Below are 19,266 nucleotides of genomic sequence, written 5' to 3'. Positions count from 1 at the left end.
TAATTATTTTTTGATTTAGTGCTTTGTGTAAATGACTTCAGTTTATTGGCAACATTCACTAATCATTGCCAGTTGCGTTGCCAACCTCAACGAAATATGTGGATCACAAATTGGATCCGATTTTTGTATAATTTAGATTTTTGTGTTTATTAATTATTTTGATCGATGTCTTCTAATGACAGGCCAAGAAAATGGGCCACTTCGTTATTAAGAGCGCAAAGGGAAGCAGGCTTAGTGTCGATTTACACACGGGGACGTCTGGAAGGGGGAGCGACTGGAAATTCTCTTTTGATGTTTCATTCACGGTCACACAGGCAAAATTTTTTTCGGTAACATTCGTTGCTTTTCACGTTTACTTCTTTAGCATCTTCTGGTTCGGATATATCCTACAATCCGTTCCAAATCCAATCTTTACATGCCCGCCGTCTTGTTTCACAGTACCGATCGACAAAACTGCCACCATTCTATCCAAATAAGTTGAATTTCGACTTGTCGTTTAAAATAACGTTGCTCCAAAATTTATTCAGATTGCTAATGAATTCTTTAGCATAGCTCAACCTTCTACTCACATTAATCCTTGAGAGACGGGGACTTTTGCTAGGAGGCTACACTCTGTATTCGTTACTGTGCAAAAAATTTCTGAGAGTTTGTGGATGTACATCCACAATTGACGAATTTTTGAGAGATTTGGCAAGATTAACGCAGAAATGTTCAGGTTCTCGTTTACTAAGTGCATAGCTAATTCTCTTGGTCACATTTGAGTTAATTTTGGAAACTCTTCCAGTACCACTTTTTCTAAGAAACGAATGTTTTTCATTATATATTTTCTATATACAAGTATCCATTTTTTATTTTTGCGATTTGACGCACGCTTTTCCCTTCGGAATGGTGTTTCATCATCAGTTCTTTAAAATCACTCGATGCTTGCTTATTCATCTTCGCTCTTAAAAACTTGCAACGTCAATGGCAAAATGTGAGAAATGCACTAACTTTTGCAGCTCAAAAAAAAAAAAAGATAGAATACTCATAGCTTACTTAAATGTGTTAAAAATTAGGGTGTCCCACTTTTTGTTTGATTTTGAAAAATTATACTTTTGAGGTTATTATGTATATAAACGGAGTTACTGTTTATAATAAAACAGCAAGTATGCAAATTGAATAGTTAAAAATGATATATATTCAACGCAAATGAATTCTTAAAAATCTGTGATTAATTTCAAGAAGAAGAAGAATTTCTTTATTTATATAAATTTGAATTTTTTGAATGTTAGTCTCCCAGTTTCTTTTTAGTTCACTGTATATTTTTGTCTTTCATATAAAAAAATATGGCCACCCTAATGCACTTGCTTAGATACTTAATGCATTTACTTATTGTACTATAACTAAATTCTAATTGAAATATCTAATAAATCTACTTTGCGCTACGCTAATGCCACACATTTCCTCATTCATTTTTTTAGTTTTTCATTAAAAAAAATTAAAATAAAATCAAAAACAAATACCACTCATCAACACATTTGGCAACGCAAAATTCATTCCTAGTAACATTTCCGGTTGTGAAGTGCATTCATTGGAGTTTTCACATACTGTGGTGCAGGGATATCATCATCACCATCACCATCACCTTCACTGCCACTACCATTGCCACCATAAACACTACCACACCGCCGCTATAACCACTACACAGACATAGTTTGCAGAACTCGCCATCAACGCGGCCACTTACACACTCTCAATTGACCAAATGAAATAATCATAACCAAACTAAAAGTTTTGCACGATTCGATCAATTTTTCATTTGTGTGCATAAAATCAGCATTAAATTGACATAAATTCACAAGTTGCTTATTGTACTCATCAACCGCCGCAATGAGTTTGTGGTTGAGTGTTGGATGCTTTCCCGAGCTCGAACAACAAATGCGTGAGTACTACGAAAAGAAGGGTCTCACGGAAATACGCATGCGCTTAGCGTGGTGGATTGAAGAACAATTATTAATGTAAGTAAAATTGGCAAACGTCTGCAAGTGGATAGAAGTGATTGTTTTAAGCGTGTGCGAGCAAACTTTGTGTATTAAAACTAGGTTGTAGTTTATTTTTCTCATTGCAATTGCATTAATTGCGTTGCGAGCGGTCTTCTAAAGTGATGTGCGTGTTGTGTGGATACATATGTGTGTGTAATTTAAAATATTTGTGGTATTTATTGTAATTGTTTGTAAGTGCTTTGATTCGTTTGGATCTTAATTAGTATGTTTACGTACTTGTACTGTAACAGGTCTATTCTATTGGGTTGTCCGTAAAGAAATTACGGATTTTTTAAAAGAAAGTAAATACAATTTTATTAAAACTTAGAATGAACTTTAATCAATTATATATTTTACCACTTCGTACGATAACCTTTTGCCATCTTTCCGGCAAATTCATTATTCCGCGCTCATAGAACTTCTGGCCTTTGTTTGCAAAAAAAACTGAACCAAGTGCGATTTTATAGCCTCGTCATTGCCGAAAATTTTACCATTTAAGGAGTTCTGCAACGACCGAAACAAATGGTAGTCTTACGGTGCAAGGTCAGGGCTAAATGGTGGGTGGATGCATCAAAAGTTCCCAGCCAAGCTCTCGCAGTTTTTGGCGAGTGACCAAAGATGTATGCGGCCTAGCGTTGTCCTGATGAAATATGTCACCTTTACGATTATTGATCAATTCTGGTGGTCGCTTCTCGTTGACGGCTGTATTCTATTTGTCCAATTGTTGGCAGTAGACATCCGAATTAATCGTTTGGTTCCTCTGAAGCAGCTCAAAATATACCACATCCTGCCAGTCCCACCAAACTGACAGCATAATCTTCTTTTGGTGAAGTGCCAGCATTTGAAGTGGTTTGTGGCGCTTCATCATGCTTGGACCATGATCGTTTTCGATTGACGTTATTGTAAACAACCAAGTTCTCATCACCAGTGATAATCCGCTTCAAAAACGCATCGACTTCATTGCGTTTAAGATGCATATCACAAGCGTTGATTCGGTTTGTTAAATGAATTTCTTTCAATTCATGTCGTACCCAAATATCAAGCTTTTCTACCAGTCCAAGACTCTTTAGATGCTCATGAACGGTTAATTTTGGTATATTTAACTTCTCTCCAATCTCACGCAAAGTTACATAACGATTCAATTCAATTAAAGCTTTGATAAGGACGTCGACATCACTTGGCCGACCTGAACGTGGCTCATTTTTAAGTGAAAAATCTCCAGAATGGAATTTGATAAACCAATTTCGGCATTGTATTTCTTTTAAGGCTTTATCACCATACAAATCACGCAACTTTTAGCAACATTCTCTGCGCTTTTTCCTTTTTGGAAATAATAAAGTAAAGTATGACGTAAATGCTCTTTTGTGGGCTCCATATTGAAATTGACACCAAACAAATAAATATAAACAAAATTACGCGCACTTTTTTTCTAAAGCAAGCTAAAAGAACTAACAGATGTCAAAAAAATAAATAATAAAAGAATAAATAGTCACAGGCTGTTCAAAACAATTATCAACGTTGTCTATATGTAAAATCGGCAATTACTTTCCGGATAACCCAATAGATTGGTAGTAAAATCTACCCTGGTGTGAAACTTTACCTTTCAGTAAATTTTGTGCTTGTTTCGTATTTTAAATAAATTCCTTGTTACTTGGTAAATTTTGTTGCCTACGAGATAGGTCCTCGGGTCTTCCGGGTACTCAGAGACGAAAATTACAAAAAAAATCACTCTTATTTATCTATTGAAAAATAATAGCCAACCATATTCTTCTTCTTCTTCTTCTTCCTGATTGGCGCGATTTCGGCCGAGTTTAAGAAAACGCACCAGTCGCTTCTTTCTCGTGCTAACCTTCGCCAATTGGACACACCAAGGGAAGCCAAATCCTTCTCCGTCTGATCTTTCCAACGCAGAAGAGGTCTTCCTCTTTCTCTGCTACCACCAGCAGGTACCGCATCGCTACTTTCAGAGCCGCTGGATCTTTATTCGCTGCACTATGCCTATGTCATCGTAATGCTCATACAGCTTATTGTTCCATCGCCGGTAATATTATTTTGGAGAAAAAGAAATCCCTTATTTTTGCATAAAATGCTGTTTGAATTATCAAAGTTTAATCAAGAACCACTGTGTCCACCTTGATTGCCATTTGCGGCAGGTTTCTGCGAGATTTCTTTAATTTTTTGCCAGAAATCTTTCCTTTTTGGGAATGTTTCCTTCTCGATTTGCTTCTTTAAATCTTCCCAAAGATTTTCAATGCGGTTTAGGTCGGGTGGTTTGGCTTGTCCAATCCATAACTTTAGCATTATTTGGTAAAACCCATCCACGTACCAACATTGAGCAGTGTTTTGGTACAGAGTTTTGGTAGCATCATTTCTTTAGGTATGCCCTTGTAAAGAAATTCGTAGTAGTAGTTGTTGTTGTCGTTGTAGCAGCCATATTTACATACGGGGAATGCTGGTGGAGTGGCAGTCCTTGGCCGGATATAAATCCGGGTCGTTTCGGTAACGTAGAACCGACTGTCGATTGAAACGACAACAAATTCATCTATTTGATTGGTTATGAGGTGATTATGTCCTAATACCAAGAGAAGAATCTTCAAATCATTATGTTGACGACACCATGATTGAATGTTTTTTTTGTTGGGGTGGTTTTTTTGTTGGTGTTTTTTTTTTTGTTTTTAGTGTTTTTTTTTTTTTTTTGTTTTTAGTTTTGTTTTTGTTTTTAGTTTTTAAAAATTTTTTTTTAGTGTTTTTGTTGTTTAGTTTTTTGTTTTTTTGTGGTCTTGTTTTTTTGGTTTTTTAGTTTTGTTTTTTTAATTTTGTTTTAGTTTTTTAGTTTTCTGTTTTGTGTTTTTATTTTTTTTTTAAGTTTTTTTGTTGTTTTCGTTTCCGTTGTTGTTTTTTGCTTTTGTTGTTTGTTTTTTTTGTTCTGTTGTTGGTGTGTTGATTGGTTTTTGTTTTAGTTGTCTTTTGTTTTTTGTTTTTTTGTGAACCGACATTTCGCCCAGCATCATTTCCAAATAAATTTATTTCGGTTTCAACGCTCCGAAGCATGTTATACCAGTTTTTCATACCGTGACTTGTGCTCTTATAGTGGAAGTCGTTTTCTGTTTGCCACCACGTCGTTCTGTGGATTTTTTTTGGGCTTAACGGCACTGTTTTAGTCGTTCGAAGTGACTCAGCGTTAAATTTGTGCTATTTTTTTGTTTTCGAAGATTGACAACAATAGCTTCTCAACTGTGTAACGGAGCGCACGACCCTTCTTTAAAAGAAATTCATATTAATTATTAGTTTTTAACACCAAGTTTTTCGGCCAGACTTTTTCGACTTTGGCCGTGAATTTAATATATTTCTATTATGGCTTCCAGGTAGAAAATTTTAATTTCTCGATTTATGGATGTAAACTTTTAAAAAGGATCCTCGAACAGAACGAAAAAAGGCCAGACCCGGGTGCCCAACCGAAGGTTTTAAAAAAGTGTCCAACGTAGGGTTAAATGAATACGTTACCTTCAATATTTTTAATTTTTTTTTAATTTGTATTTTTTATTTATTTATTTTTTTTTTGATTGGTGCTTACACCCTGTTCGGGTGTTTGCCCGAGCTCCTTCTCCTATTTGTGGCGTGCATCTTGATGTTATTCCACAAATAGAGGGACCTACAGTTTCAAGCCGACTCCGAACGGCAAATAGTTTTTTTTGTCATTGCTTGGCGAGGAGCGACCGCTACTAGAAAAATGTTTTTCTTAATTTTCATGTTCCACGGAGATTCGAACCTACGTTCTACGAATTCCGAATGGTAGTCACGCACCAACCCATTCGGCTATGGCGGTCGCCACTTAATTAGTTAAAATGTGAGAGCTGTCGGCAAAGTACCTATTTTAGTGGCCACGCAAAAGTACATTATCCGAAAATAACCGCATCGGTGCAACCAATAACGCAACTTAATATAATGGGTCTTTTAAATTCACGTCGAAGCAGTGGCGCCATTTGTAAAAACAAAAAAAAAATTCTAAAATATTTAAGAAAATTTCCGAGCCGCACAAGGAAATCGGTAGATAAACGCAGCGTACCTATTTTAATGACCATATCTGTATTTGAGTATTGTAATAGTTTGAAATTAATTCTTAAATTTGAGAAAAATGTTTATTACACACCTAAATTATTTGTCTTACAGAAACCCACCTGAAATAGCGCCAACCTATGAATTGGCCGTAAAATTAGCAAACTCATTCTGCGAGGAGCTCAAACTAAAGCTCAAGTCTTTTAAATCTAATCGTGATCAATTTAACAAGGATATTTCACGAATTTGCAAAGATCTTCAACAAATAGAACCTTTAAAGCTCTATTTATATCTAAAAAGGGGTATCAGACTGGAACTTCAGGCATTGAAGGCAATGCCTCAAAACCCCCACATGTATAATCCGGCTGTTGTAGGTTGCAATGTGAATGGGATCGGTATGAATACGTGTAATCCATATTTGAGCGGCGTTGGCGGTCACCTTGGTGATGTGCATATAGCCGAGGATGCGTACGCTTTGCCAGCGCGCATACAAAAACTGGCTGTCGATGTTGAGAATATGCGTTTAGCCATACAGAGCGTCCAAGGTGAACAGGAGGCAATTTGCAAATATTTCAATCAGACACGTGCAATGTTGACGCCACAAGAGATACAGGAACTGGATAATCAATACAAGGACAAATATCTGATTTTGTGTGACCGTAAGCAGGTGGTAGTGAACGATTTGCGACGCGTCATCAGCGAATATGATACGATACAGGATCAAGTGATAATGGCATTGAAAATGTGGCAACGAAATCAAGCGTTGGCCGGCAATGGGGCGCCATTTCACGATGACTTAGACGACATACAACGCTGCGTGGAGATGCTAGTCGATATGGTTGCTAAAATCCATGCTTTTGTCAGCAGTCTGCGGATAATGAGTGAGGGTGAAGATTCCGTACTTACTGATTTGCTAAATCACGTACGATCTGTACAAAAGATGCTTGTCTTATCTGCTTTTATAGTAGAGCGCCAGCCTCCCCAAGTCATGAAAACACATACGAGGTAAGTGTGGAAAGAAAGGTACAGGTGGAGTGTGGAATGGCTGTTTTCAATTAAATATTTTTGTTTCATATTACAGATTTGCCGCCGCTGTACGATGGCTGATTGGGCCGCAACTTGGCTTATATTCAAACAATCCGATTATAGAATGTGTTATACTCTCAGGTAAGTGACAGACTGCCACAAGTATTATTATTATGATGTTAAGACTAAGCTGTATCAACTGGTATTTGTGTCAGTTATTTTTGAAACGAAATATAGGGCTATTAGTTATTTATAAAGCTTTCTTAACACCCATATTATATGCTATGATTTGTTATATTGTATTAGTAGAAGAGCCAATTTTAATTTTATACTTGAAATAGTGGCCAGAATAACATGTGAAAGTTTCAGAGTACGAGTAATTTCATTGCTTTCACGACACATTAGGAGTGTTCTGCCACCATTTTATTACCGTCTGATCGGATTGCAGATTATTATGCTGATAATTGTAGACTATAAGAGACTCGGTGAATAAAATTGCAGCCAATATTTCAGACCTTTACCCGCGGCTTGCTTCTTACTGATGTACTATAAAATTAGCTTAGGGGAAAAGAAATCCATTTTTTTTATTTTGCGTAAATGGTTTAAAACTGTTTTATGGTCGATATTTAGCTCCTTGGCGAGGCTACGATTACTAACATGCCGATCAACCTCGATTATTTCTGTGATTTTATCGACATTTGCGACGACAGGACTGCCTGTGCGTGATACATCTTTACCATCAAAAATTCCTGAACGGAATTGACGAAACCAAAATTGCACGTAATTAACATAGTTGTTACAGTTCGACACTATAAACACCATTCAGAATTTCAGCGCCTGGCTTGCTTTTACGCCTTTATCAAAGAAAAACTGTAAAATGCACCGAATTTTTTTCTCTTTGTTGACATTGTTAACACCCTGTAACTGACAACTGAATGGAACAAACAAAAAACAGCAAACGAATTTTTTAGAATGAAAAATTTAAACTGTTTGATCGAGACTTTACGAGATGTCGACCACTATGATTTTACGCACTGCGTAGGACGTCTCACTTTTGCAGTCATACTCGATATAAGGAAAAGTTTTGTTCCTTCTCTTTGAGTGAGACAGTGAAACGGGAAATGCATACGCTTGCGTACCTTCAAGAAGCGTTCAGTCAAGCACAAAGTCACAGAAATATACATATCATTTGAGAGTATAAAATTTGGTTTGTTCTTGAGAATATTTATCGCCCATAAAACCGAAAATGTTAGAAAGAGAAGACAGTGAACAATCAAGCGAAGTGTTCTTATCATTCAGACGTCTATTACGAATGTCATCACATAGGATCATTACGGATGTCATCATCAGATAGATGATATTTCAGTAGGCCTGGGAATTGAAATGGAGAAAAGAAGTGAGAGAAGCACAGGAGGGTGCTAATGAAATCTGTGACGGAAATTAATGGTTTGATCCAAAAGGGATTCAGCCAAATATTATTCGGCACCCAAACAACTGATGAGAAAATGCGACAAATGTCGTAATGCCTCTATTGAAAAACTTATTTCATAGAGGCCACACATTGTGAACTGACAACTGGCACAACTGTATCGATTTGGAAAATCGCCTAATAGACAAAAACACACATTTCATTGGAACATTTCGTGTACATCGTAAGAAAACCCCAATTGAAGTGATAAAATCTAGCTGGAAACGTAGAGAAGTTATCGCTACAGAAAATATTCAGGGTATTACTGTGTTAAAATGAAAGGACAAGAGAGATATTTTGGTCCTGACCACAAAACATTCATGTGAAATGATTAATGTAAACACAAAACTCGGAGTTTGCTGTACACCCAAAATTATATTTGAATATAATAGAGATCTATTGACTTGTCAGAAGAAGACTCACAAATGGAGTAAAAAGTTAAGCTTTGAGCTATATTTCAACACTGCTGGGGTCATTTCCCTATTCCTCCTTCAAGAAGTAACCCGACAAAAAATATCAGTTACGGAATTTTGGAGACATTTTGTAAATGGACTGCGCGAGTAGATGAAAAAATTCCACTTCGGGAAGAAAAAATTGTTCATAAATTTCAGAAAAAGGAAGGAGACAGCCATAAAGTTCGGAAATACTGTGCTGGTTGTAATTTTGAACCTCGATATTTACAAGTTGCCTTTCTTGCTACCCTGATCAGGGTCTACTCCGCTCAATATATCCTCCTCTAGGTAGGTAGGTAGGTAGGTTGGGTGGTTGTCGTAGGGACACACTTAGACCTTTCGCAGGTCCATTGTGAAACCACTGGAGCTTATCCTTACCCTAAGTGTTCCTTTTCAAACCATCCGCTACATCGGTTAAAAATTCTGTATAAAGAGTGCGCAACCTTCTCATAGCTAAGCTTTCACACTCCCATAAAAGGTGTCTGACTGTTTCCTCTCATTCTGTATTAGCTTCTACAGAAATCGAAGTATGGGAGTCCTAACGATCTAGCGTGGCTGCCTATTAAACATTGACCAGTTAATATCCCTAAATTTTTTCTTATAGCTTCTCTGTTAAATCTTTACAAGCTTTTTGATCGACCGCTGTTCCAGTTCGGCCATGTCTGTCTGCTAAGTTCGCATGTTGTGAGGTTTTGCCAACTTGTATTTACCTTGTTGATGGTTTCCCTATCTATAAGTGGTTTAAAAGTGGTTATAGGCATGGGTATCAGCGTCTTATCCATTTGGAGGTTGAGCGTTGTACCGGTTCGAGCAAGTTCATCCGCCTTGCAGTTTCCTGCTATATTCCTGTGGCCTGGCACCCAAATAATATGCACTTTGTAGCAATTAGATACGTCCTTTAGAAGTTTAAAACATTCTAAAACTGTTTTTGACGAGTGTGTTTTAGATTCAAGCGCGTGCCCGAGTATATGAAGACTTCATTTGTGGATATTACTCTCGTTTTTTTTACCGTAAGCCCCTCTTTTATGGCAGTGACTTCCGCCTGAAATACACTGCAATGATCAGGTAGGCGAAATGATTGGCGCACTCCGAGTTTATCGGAGTAAACCCCTACACCTACTTTGTTGTTTAGTTTTGAGCCATCTGTGTAGATGTTTATATCATTTTTCTTAACAATAAGCCCGTTATCTCATTCCTCTTTGGAAGAAAATACTTTGACGAAGGATTTATTTAAGTTGATATCCTTGGTCTTACAGAAATCCGTTGTGCCAGGAGTGCAGGGGAATTTTTTCTAAAATTGAATAGTGTCCCCTTTGGTTCGTTCTGAGTAGGCCGATTTCTCTTAGTCTGAGAGCTGCTTTGGCAGCTGTTTGCTTACCGAATTGCTCTATTGGTAAAAGGTTAAGCATAATATTTAGTGCCTCTGTGCGTGTAGTCCTATGGGCCCGCAGATGCAAACACTGGCCATTCTTTGTACATGTACCATGGTTTTTTTAATATATAACTTATCTCAAGCCGGCCACCATATTAGTATGCCGTTCGTTAGGATTGGTCTGACAATTGCTGTGTAAAGCCAATATACGATAGATGGGAAAAAACACCAACTTATTCCTATCAGCTGTTTACAAGAGTAGAGTGCTATTGTCGCTCTTTTTACTCTATCTTCGACATTTGCCTTCCAACTTAGTGTTCTGTCTAGTATTAGACCTAAGTAGCGGGCCTCATCACTGAATGACAGTGCCGTTCCACCCAGAGTCGGGGGAGCTAATTTGGAATACTCCTCTAAGGCTCTGGAAAAAAATCGGCTACAACTAAAATGTGATGGCAAAAGTCATTGGCTCTAAAACTTAGATGATTATATGAAAAATTTAAATTCAATAATTTCATAACAAACTATTTCAGAGGCCCAAGCCCAGCGGCATGCTGCTCAAAACAGCAACTCAGATATGCAAACTTGCGCTCCTCAATCCTCGGGCGAAATATTAAACAACGTCAGCACAATGGAATATCAACAAGCGACACGCGTATTTTCCGCAAGTTTCAGGTATTTAATAATTAATTTTTACAACGTCTGCGAATAGTTAATCGATAAAAAAAAACCAAACTCTTTACAGAAATATGCAGTTAAAGAAAATCAAGCGCGCCGAAAAGAAAGGCACAGAAAGCGTCATGGATGAAAAGTTCTCCTTACTCTTCTACACAACAGTCGTTTTCAATGAATTTAAGATTAGTGTAAGTATTACATATTGGCATTTTATCAAATTTCGTTATTAATTTTTTCGAATTTCTGTTTGCAGTGCTGGACACTTTCCTTGCCTGTTGTTGTAATTGTGCACGGCAATCAGGAGCCACAATCCTGGGCCACAATTACTTGGGATAATGCTTTTTCTGATATAACACGCGAACCTTTCCAAGTTCCGGAGAAAGTGCGTTGGGCACAGCTGTCTGTGGCTTTAAACACCAAATTTGGCTCGGCGACAGGCAGAAATTTAACAGAAGATAATTTAAATTTTCTTTGTGAGTTAGTTTTCGCTGAACCAACCTGAACGCTTTTTAATAAACCGCATTTTTTCATATATTTAGATGAGAAACTTTTCCGCAATGAAGCAGGCGAGCATGCAGAATTCATTACGTGGGCGCAATTTTGCAAAGAACCTTTGCTAGATCGATCCTTTACATTCTGGGATTGGTTCTTTGCAATTATGAAATTGACAAAGGATCATTTATTGAATCTATGGAAAGAAGGTCTGATTGTGGGTTTCATAAATAAACGCAAGACTTTGGAGGAAATATTGCCAATGCAGCAGTGTGGCACATTTTTGTTGCGCTTTTCAGACAGCGAATTGGGTAAGACGCTTCTGGCGCAGGCAATCTTATAAATGGCCAATAATTAATACGTATTTCTGTTCTGTAGGTGGCATAACCGTGGCTTTTGTCGATGACCAGGGCAACAAACTTATGCTGGCACCATGGACGTCGCGAGATTTGAATATACGCTGCTTGGCGGATCGCATACACGACTTGAACGTACTGCGCATTGTTTATCCAAAGAATTTGCCACGAGACGAGGCATTTGGCACCTTTTATTCTCATAATATCGGTAAATGTCAACTTGCAGCTCTTTATATAATTTTTTTTTTGGAATTAAATTTAGTATATTTTTAATGAACTTAAATTTCGTAGAAGAACAAACAACACGCGATGGTTATGTAGCAAATACAATAAGGGCACATGTGCCGGCCATAGAGGGTGGTTCTGTAGTGGGCACGCCGCAGCATCAGCCTCAAGATATACCCATGCCAAAGTAAGTTTTTGTTGTTGTTTATTACGGCGAATTTTTACTTTATTATTAATCCTTACTTTTATTTAAAGGCTTTCTAAATGATTACTTAGTATTTTTGTTTTGCAACTGCAAAGCGCAAAAACGTATAATTGGCTGTTTAAATAATATTTTTTAAATTTAATCCTACTGGCAGTTAGGAATTATGCTTTAGTTACAAACTACGAACTTTATAATTATTTATAATCCTTTATAGTGTGGCAACAGCCTGCTCAAATCATATGTTCTGAGATTAAGTCCTCACTGGTCCTTGAGTGTATCCAGAAGCTGAGTTTGTTAGGAACACGCACTCGCAGCGGCTTATTTCTGCCCTAGAAGACTGGGGTATAACTGAGATCGAAATAGCGGGCGCCTGAGCAAGAAAGGTTGCGGTCTCGTCATTAATAGGATCCGAGCTCTTCTTTGCTATGGGACAACACACGATCAAGAAGCTTAGCTGGCACCAAACTATGGGGCTACGCCAGGCGAAATCTTTACTAGGAGGGTACAAATAAAAAATGTTTAAAAAACTCATATCCCAACCTCAAAGATAAACTGAAAATGCTCACGGGCATTCTCACAGGCCACTGCAGACTGCGTAGTCATCTACACATGATCGGGATATGGTTCACTGACTCTTGTTTCGTTTATGTGACCAATCCCAGAAGACTCCAAAGCACCTTCTCCTTGAACGCAGCGCTATAGCGCGAAAAAGGTTGAGATATCTCAGCCATTTGCAGCCGGAAGAAAGGCCCATACGCTTAATCCATCGCAGTTCTATCCTGAGTTTAATAAGGGAACTGGGACTGGATGCAGTACTGTGATGAGTAGAGGGCTCCAGAGGCCATGAGGTTGAGGTGCACACTTTCAATAAATCTAAATCTGAAATCTAATAGCCTTACAACAGACATTTGCCAGTGTATTTATGCGATGAAAATCTCGTAAAAAACCGTCAGTCGTTAGAAAATGGCCTTCGATTTGTTGAACAAAATCTAGACATACACCTCGAGTTGGAGGAGAAGCTCGGCCAAATGTCCAACACGAAATTCCGCCATGCGCCAAGTACTAATGGCGAAAAGAATTCGGGAAGTGTGACCAACATAGGACCGTTTATCGGCTCTCAGCGAATTTGAAATAATCAGCTGATTGGCTGACGTCACTGGGGCCATAACAGCGGTTTGTTGTTGAAAAACACTGAGATTGTGTTGGTGATATACGAAAAAAATCAACACAACCTCCGTCTGAACAACGACTGATGATTGGACGAGTGTGTGAAATGACTGGGCGAATTTGGCTGCTGAGTACCCGAGTGACGTAGCAGCCGAAGTTGCTCGCACAAGTTTGATTTTCACCATAGCTAATGGCCAAACCTGGTGCATATATCATCCTTCGTGTGGAATGAGTAACCGAGATTGACCAAACTCGGTAATCTATCATCCCTGTCAAATACTCAAATATATTGTATTTAATTATGTGTATAATAGCACTACCGTATAACATAACAACAATGCGAGAGCCCTGGGTCTTTTAGGTGCCGCCGCTTTGGCTTTGGCGCGTTGAAAGGGGCCACGTTATTATACGAAAGGAATTCGAGTAGACCTAGCACTGGTCTTATAATATCATCCCATCTCACTGTGGCGCGTCTTGCCAAGACTGGGTAGCGGCTGAGGTGTGTTATAGGGGTAGACACCGATGGTTGAGGATTGTGATTGCATCTGCTTATTGTCCTTACGATGCTTTGGAAGGGCCACCACCTGGGAACGCCACCAGTCTCGGGAGGTTCTGCAAGCGACGCAATCTGAGCCTTGTTTTCTGTTGCGATGCTAATGCCCAAACTGGGGCAGCAACAAATGCAATTAGCGGGGTTCTTGGCTATTCGAGTTTATCGCTTCCTCTTGCCTAAACATACACAACAAGGACACACAGCCTACGTTTGTAACTGCTAAAAGGCAGGCGGTGATTGATCACACCTTATCCAACTCAAAAAACTTGGGTGGTCAGTCAAGAACTGGAGAATCCTTGCCGAAGATTCGTGCTCAGAACACAAGTAAATTGAGTTTCAGTGTGGCGAGGAAGTCTAATGCCCTTTAGAAACCTCAGAAAAACAGACTGGCAGTAGTTTAGGGGGTCGTTGCGCGACCTTGACGTGACGCCACTAAGACTTCGAAAAGAACAGGGCTTTGAGGCGGCTGTTGAGAAACTCAACACTGCCTTAACTGAATGTGTTTTGAGTTAGCCTGTCCAATTCAACCTTTGACTACCATATAACTGCGAAGATCACCACTTTTCATATGCTGACTTTTGTAGGTTAGGTTAGGTTATGGTGGTAGTTGGGCTGTACTACCAACTCACTTTGACCTTACAGGTCCGTTGTGATACCACTGTGCGACACGGGGACCTCATTTATTTTCCTTCGTGGAACCATTTTGTGGCTCTTATGAAGCGCATAATGTGTCCCATCCTCACGCCAGACAGTTCCGAAAGAGAAATGAAAAAGTATTTACCGAGACAACTGGCTCTGATTTCACCTAAGGCTGGACAATTATAAAAGAAGTGCCCAACTGTTTCTTTCTCTTCCTCATTTCTGGTTGGTTAAAGTGGTGATTCTTCCAGAATCCAACTAGCGCTTCCGCACTATTTTATTGACAGCACATTCTCGTTACCAACTTGTTTAACGGTTATTTGCAGCATGTCTATATCCAGTCTGTGCGGTTTAAGAACCTTATTACGTTGTTGACGTCTAAGTCAGACAGTTGTTCGAGATTCTCGAACAGCGGTTAGCCGAGGCTTAACATTTTGTCCTTACATAGGGCAGGGCATTCACAGAGGAAATGGAAGATTGTCTCCTTTTTCTCCGGTTGTTTACAACTGTGACAGTATGTGTTGTGAGGGATACCCATTTTGGCTGCTTGTTCTCCGATAGACCAAAAGCCAGTTATGACTGCCGTTAGTCTCCAGGCGTCCCGTCCTCATCCCTACAACTTCTACAATATTCATGGGAGAAATCTCCATTCCTTGAGGCCTGCCAAATAGCCAAGGACCGCTTATACAAGCCACCATCTTTGAGATATCCTCTCTTGAAAGGCTAAGCAGTTCCTGTGTCTTTTGCTTGTTTATTTGTGGCCATAGTAACGCAGCTGTTATGCATGTGTCTTCATCTCTCCGTGTTCTATTGGCTTCTTGGTTAATGTTATTCTGAATTTTTAATTTGCTGGCATCCCAATGTGGTGCTTCTATCGCTGAGCAGTTGAAGAGTAGTAGCTTCGCATGTTTCTGCAATGTATATCCTCCCCTTCCCAATAAAAAAAATATTTTTCCTGGCTCGCTCATCGGCTTTACAATTAACTGCTGACCGAATACTTTCTGAGAACATATGATTTCGACAAAAAGCGTTGCCACTTTGTACGACAATTTCAGTTAGAAAAATATTTTACTATTTTATTGTCGTTTTGTTTTTGTTTCCTTTTCGCAGCAGCGCTTTATTTCTAGCATTCGTATCTTGCTTAAACCTTTGAACACTATCTCTATAAATGAACCTTGCTTATGCTCTATTTGAGAACTAGATCGCAATACTTTGAAAATGAACTATTACCTGTTGCATTTTATTTACTTTTTTTGTAATGATGATGGAAATCAAGTATTTAGCATAAATCACTAATGGTGCGTTTGCATTGGGTTGCTTCTCTTAATCAAAGCTAAATGAGGTCAGTCAGCGCAGTTTTCGACTGTGCCGATTTGGAAATTGTTGATATGTTTAACAGAAATAACCAAATTGTTTATTTGTGTTTAAGTGCCTATATATATGATTAATTTCAATATAATAGAAAACAATTTTGTCTTTTATTTTTCTTCCGGTTCTTCTGGCTATCTGACAACTATACTTTCGACTGCAATTCAAATCAACCACTACATTCGACTACCCTCACATCCCCTATACGATAAACGATAAATGATAAACAACTATCCTCTATTCGATAGTTATATCGATGGTCTTGACGACATCGATTGGAATAACGTAATGGTCTGAATTGGGTGGGCTGTATGAAGACAAAGAAAAAACGAATTGGTATAGAAATGGTCAATTGCTTAGTGGAGTGCAATAACTCATGTGCTCAAGACTGTTTAAGCAGGTATTTTTTCCTTAACATTTCGTTTTAATTGATTTCATATCATTTTTGGTTTTTGCGTTTCGTTTTTGTTGGTTCATCAATTTGAAATGTTGTTGCACTACTGTTTTCAAATGTGATGTATGGAGCTGTTATTCTATTTTGTTTATTAATAATTTTCCATTTTAATCAAAGCAAATTGTGGCGTCGTTCGAAATCACAGCCATTCAGCCATTTTACCCAAATCAATGCAAATCACCCACCACTCAAACTCAACCATTCATCGTTGCATTTATTATCTACTAACTAACTTTTTTGATTTAATTACACAATTTTCGCATTTGTTTGATTACTTAGATAGAGTTGCGGCAAGTCACACTAAGTAGAATTAGGCAACTCTACTTTATACAGTTATGTTATTATGTTCACAATGCACCATAAATTCGGTGAAATTTTAGAGTTTAGTGTTAAGAACTACTCATAAACTCTGAGTGACATGAGTTTAGCGTTAAGAATTACTCATAAACTCTGAGTGAAATGAGTTTAGCGTTAAAAACTACTCATAAACTCTGTGTAGTTTAGCCTGAAAATACTTTTCTTGAAGCACGCCCCAAATAACAGCACTTTCATGCGGTATTTATGTACATGCAACCCTGTTTTTTTTTTTTGGAGTGAATCTTCTTAGGCGTCGATGGACGAGCGAGCATAGAGAGTAAAATTTCAAGGTCATGCAACGTTTTGGGCATTTTCGTTCCGCGAGAGAGAAAAAAGATGTAACGAATATATATATATATATATCTTAGATACACTTTAGGCTATTTTTCTGAGTTTTTCCTTGGAGTTACTAATTTTTACCGAGAAATAACACTGCCTACTTTTGGCGCTTGTTTGTTGGTGCAAACTTGTAGGAAATATATATTTGGTGCCTACTTTTTGGCGTTATATTTCCTTGGTGACTATTGTTTGGGGCGTTTTTGGCCCCAATTTTTTTGGCTAGTGCTTGTGCGTAAAAATACTAAAAATTAAAAAAATCAATTAAAAATTCAAAATAAATCGTTCGATCTGGCACGAGTTTTTTATGTTTTTCAAAAACAGTATACATTTTATTGAAATCCACCAAGCTACGCTTCATCCGGAGCTTTTGAAGAAGTCCTTTTCATTATTTTAATCCATATCCAAAATATCAAAAATATCAAAAATGTACCCTCTTCTTCTTGATTGACCGCTTACGCAATTTTGATCGAGTTTAACAAAGCGCGCTAGTCGTTTCTTTCTCGTGCTAATCAGCACCAGTTGGACACACCAAGTGAAGCCAAGTCCTTCTCCATTTGACCTTCCTCTTCCTCTACTACCACCAGCTGGTACCGCTTCGCATACTTTCAGAACTGAACCATTCGTACACTCAAAGAGTCAATTTACACCATGACTTTTCACCCCTTCGAAAATCTTCGTACGGCAACTTTTTTCTCTGCGGCTTTCCTTGCGTGTTTTTGACGTGTAAGCGGACAATTTTCTTTGGTCTTTCACTTCAATAAAAATACGAAAATGTGATGAACGGTGAAAGCGAAATGTCAAAAAAAACCCTCGATTTCGCGGACCGTCGTGCGAGGTAGGTTTGGGTAGTTTGACTTCTCTGCACTTTATACCTACCCAGAGTGAAAAATCATCGTGTGAATTGGCTTAAAGTCAAATGAGCACTCGATTAACAAGAAACAGACAAAGTTTGTTCAGGCTTTCCAATTTCCCATGCATTTTTGTATGTTGTGAGCCCAACTCCTTGCACAGTAAACTAAAATACTTTTTGTGAAAGCCTTGCCCAATTTTACATATTTCTGAAGTATCATAAAATATCTGCCTATATTTTCTCTATTTTTTTTTTTTTTCATTCTTCACACCGCTCGGGAGCAGCGAGCCTCGACAAGACTCTACCATCGTACAAGGCTCTGGGATGTTATTTTTGCGCCGCCCCATGCGTTGTCGGCATTTGCTAGCTCGGGAAACATCGATCTTTTCCAAGTATTATTTGGCCAACCGCGACCTCTGCTCCCTTGCGGCTTCCAGTTTAGTGGCGTACTCGTGATGCTATAACTGATGGTGCTCTAAGCCAGCGCCACTTTTCTGAATTAACAAAACAATATTTGTTATGGGAAGCGTTTTGGTAAATAATATGAGGAATGTGTATAAGAAAAAGTAAAAAAAGTAATGTCGTATCAAACTCCATTGACAGCACTTGACAGTTGTTTATGGGAAAAAACCTGAAACTCGAATTTATGGTGCAATGTGAACATAATCACCATCACCCCTATGCTGAAATCCGTCGTAGGTGCGATTTTTCTATGAATCATAGAATCGGTATGCTCAAATCCGCGGTGGCGTAACGTAATTTCGAAATACGTAGACTATTTTCGAAGACCAGAAGAAGTCGCTCGCAGTACAAGATAATAGAGGACTACTGTATAAGCGTGAGGCCCGACATTGTTAATCCTCGAACAAAATATGCTAAAAAGAATGTGCTGGCTTTTGTTTTGCTGCCACCAATGCATTTAAGCTGTAATAGCTCGCTCAGTTATAATATAAAAGTCCACATTATAAGGCCAGGGATTTGTATTTTTCTAGTAAAATACATTTTGGCAGTTGTTTTCCCAGCGTCCTTTGTCGTAGAAAACTTTATCCAGACTGTTCATAATCAGCGTTCCAAAATACTTAACGTCTTCTTTGAGCGTCTTAGAGTACGTGGACAGCGAGTGAGTCCATATTATGGTCTTTTAAAACACTTCCATCAGCGACGGGGACCGCAACACTGTCAGTAATCGACCGC

The 19,266-nt window shown here is 38.4% G+C and overlaps 1 protein-coding gene across 1 annotated transcript in view; it reads left to right on the top strand.

Moving 5' to 3' along the window:
• The window catches only part of LOC128855835 (signal transducer and transcription activator-like), a 67,234-nt gene that overhangs the window by 35,108 nt on the left and 12,860 nt on the right, over nt 1–19,266 (top strand). Inside the window, exons 2-11 of the mRNA XM_054091039.1 lie at nt 1,461–1,997; nt 6,192–7,082; nt 7,159–7,244; nt 10,926–11,067; nt 11,138–11,255; nt 11,321–11,540; nt 11,607–11,870; nt 11,938–12,123; nt 12,207–12,327; nt 16,321–16,472. Of these exons, the coding sequence (XP_053947014.1) occupies nt 1,870–1,997; nt 6,192–7,082; nt 7,159–7,244; nt 10,926–11,067; nt 11,138–11,255; nt 11,321–11,540; nt 11,607–11,870; nt 11,938–12,123; nt 12,207–12,327; nt 16,321–16,369 (2,205 nt within the window). The 5' untranslated portion in view covers nt 1,461–1,869 and the 3' untranslated portion in view covers nt 16,370–16,472. The remainder of the gene's footprint in view (nt 1–1,460; nt 1,998–6,191; nt 7,083–7,158; nt 7,245–10,925; nt 11,068–11,137; nt 11,256–11,320; nt 11,541–11,606; nt 11,871–11,937; nt 12,124–12,206; nt 12,328–16,320; nt 16,473–19,266) is intronic.

Source organism: Anastrepha ludens, chromosome 2 (genome assembly GCF_028408465.1).
Source record: "Anastrepha ludens isolate Willacy chromosome 2, idAnaLude1.1, whole genome shotgun sequence".
Lineage (NCBI taxonomy): Eukaryota > Metazoa > Arthropoda > Insecta > Diptera > Tephritidae > Anastrepha > Anastrepha ludens.
This window is presented reverse-complemented; position numbering and strand designations above follow the sequence as displayed.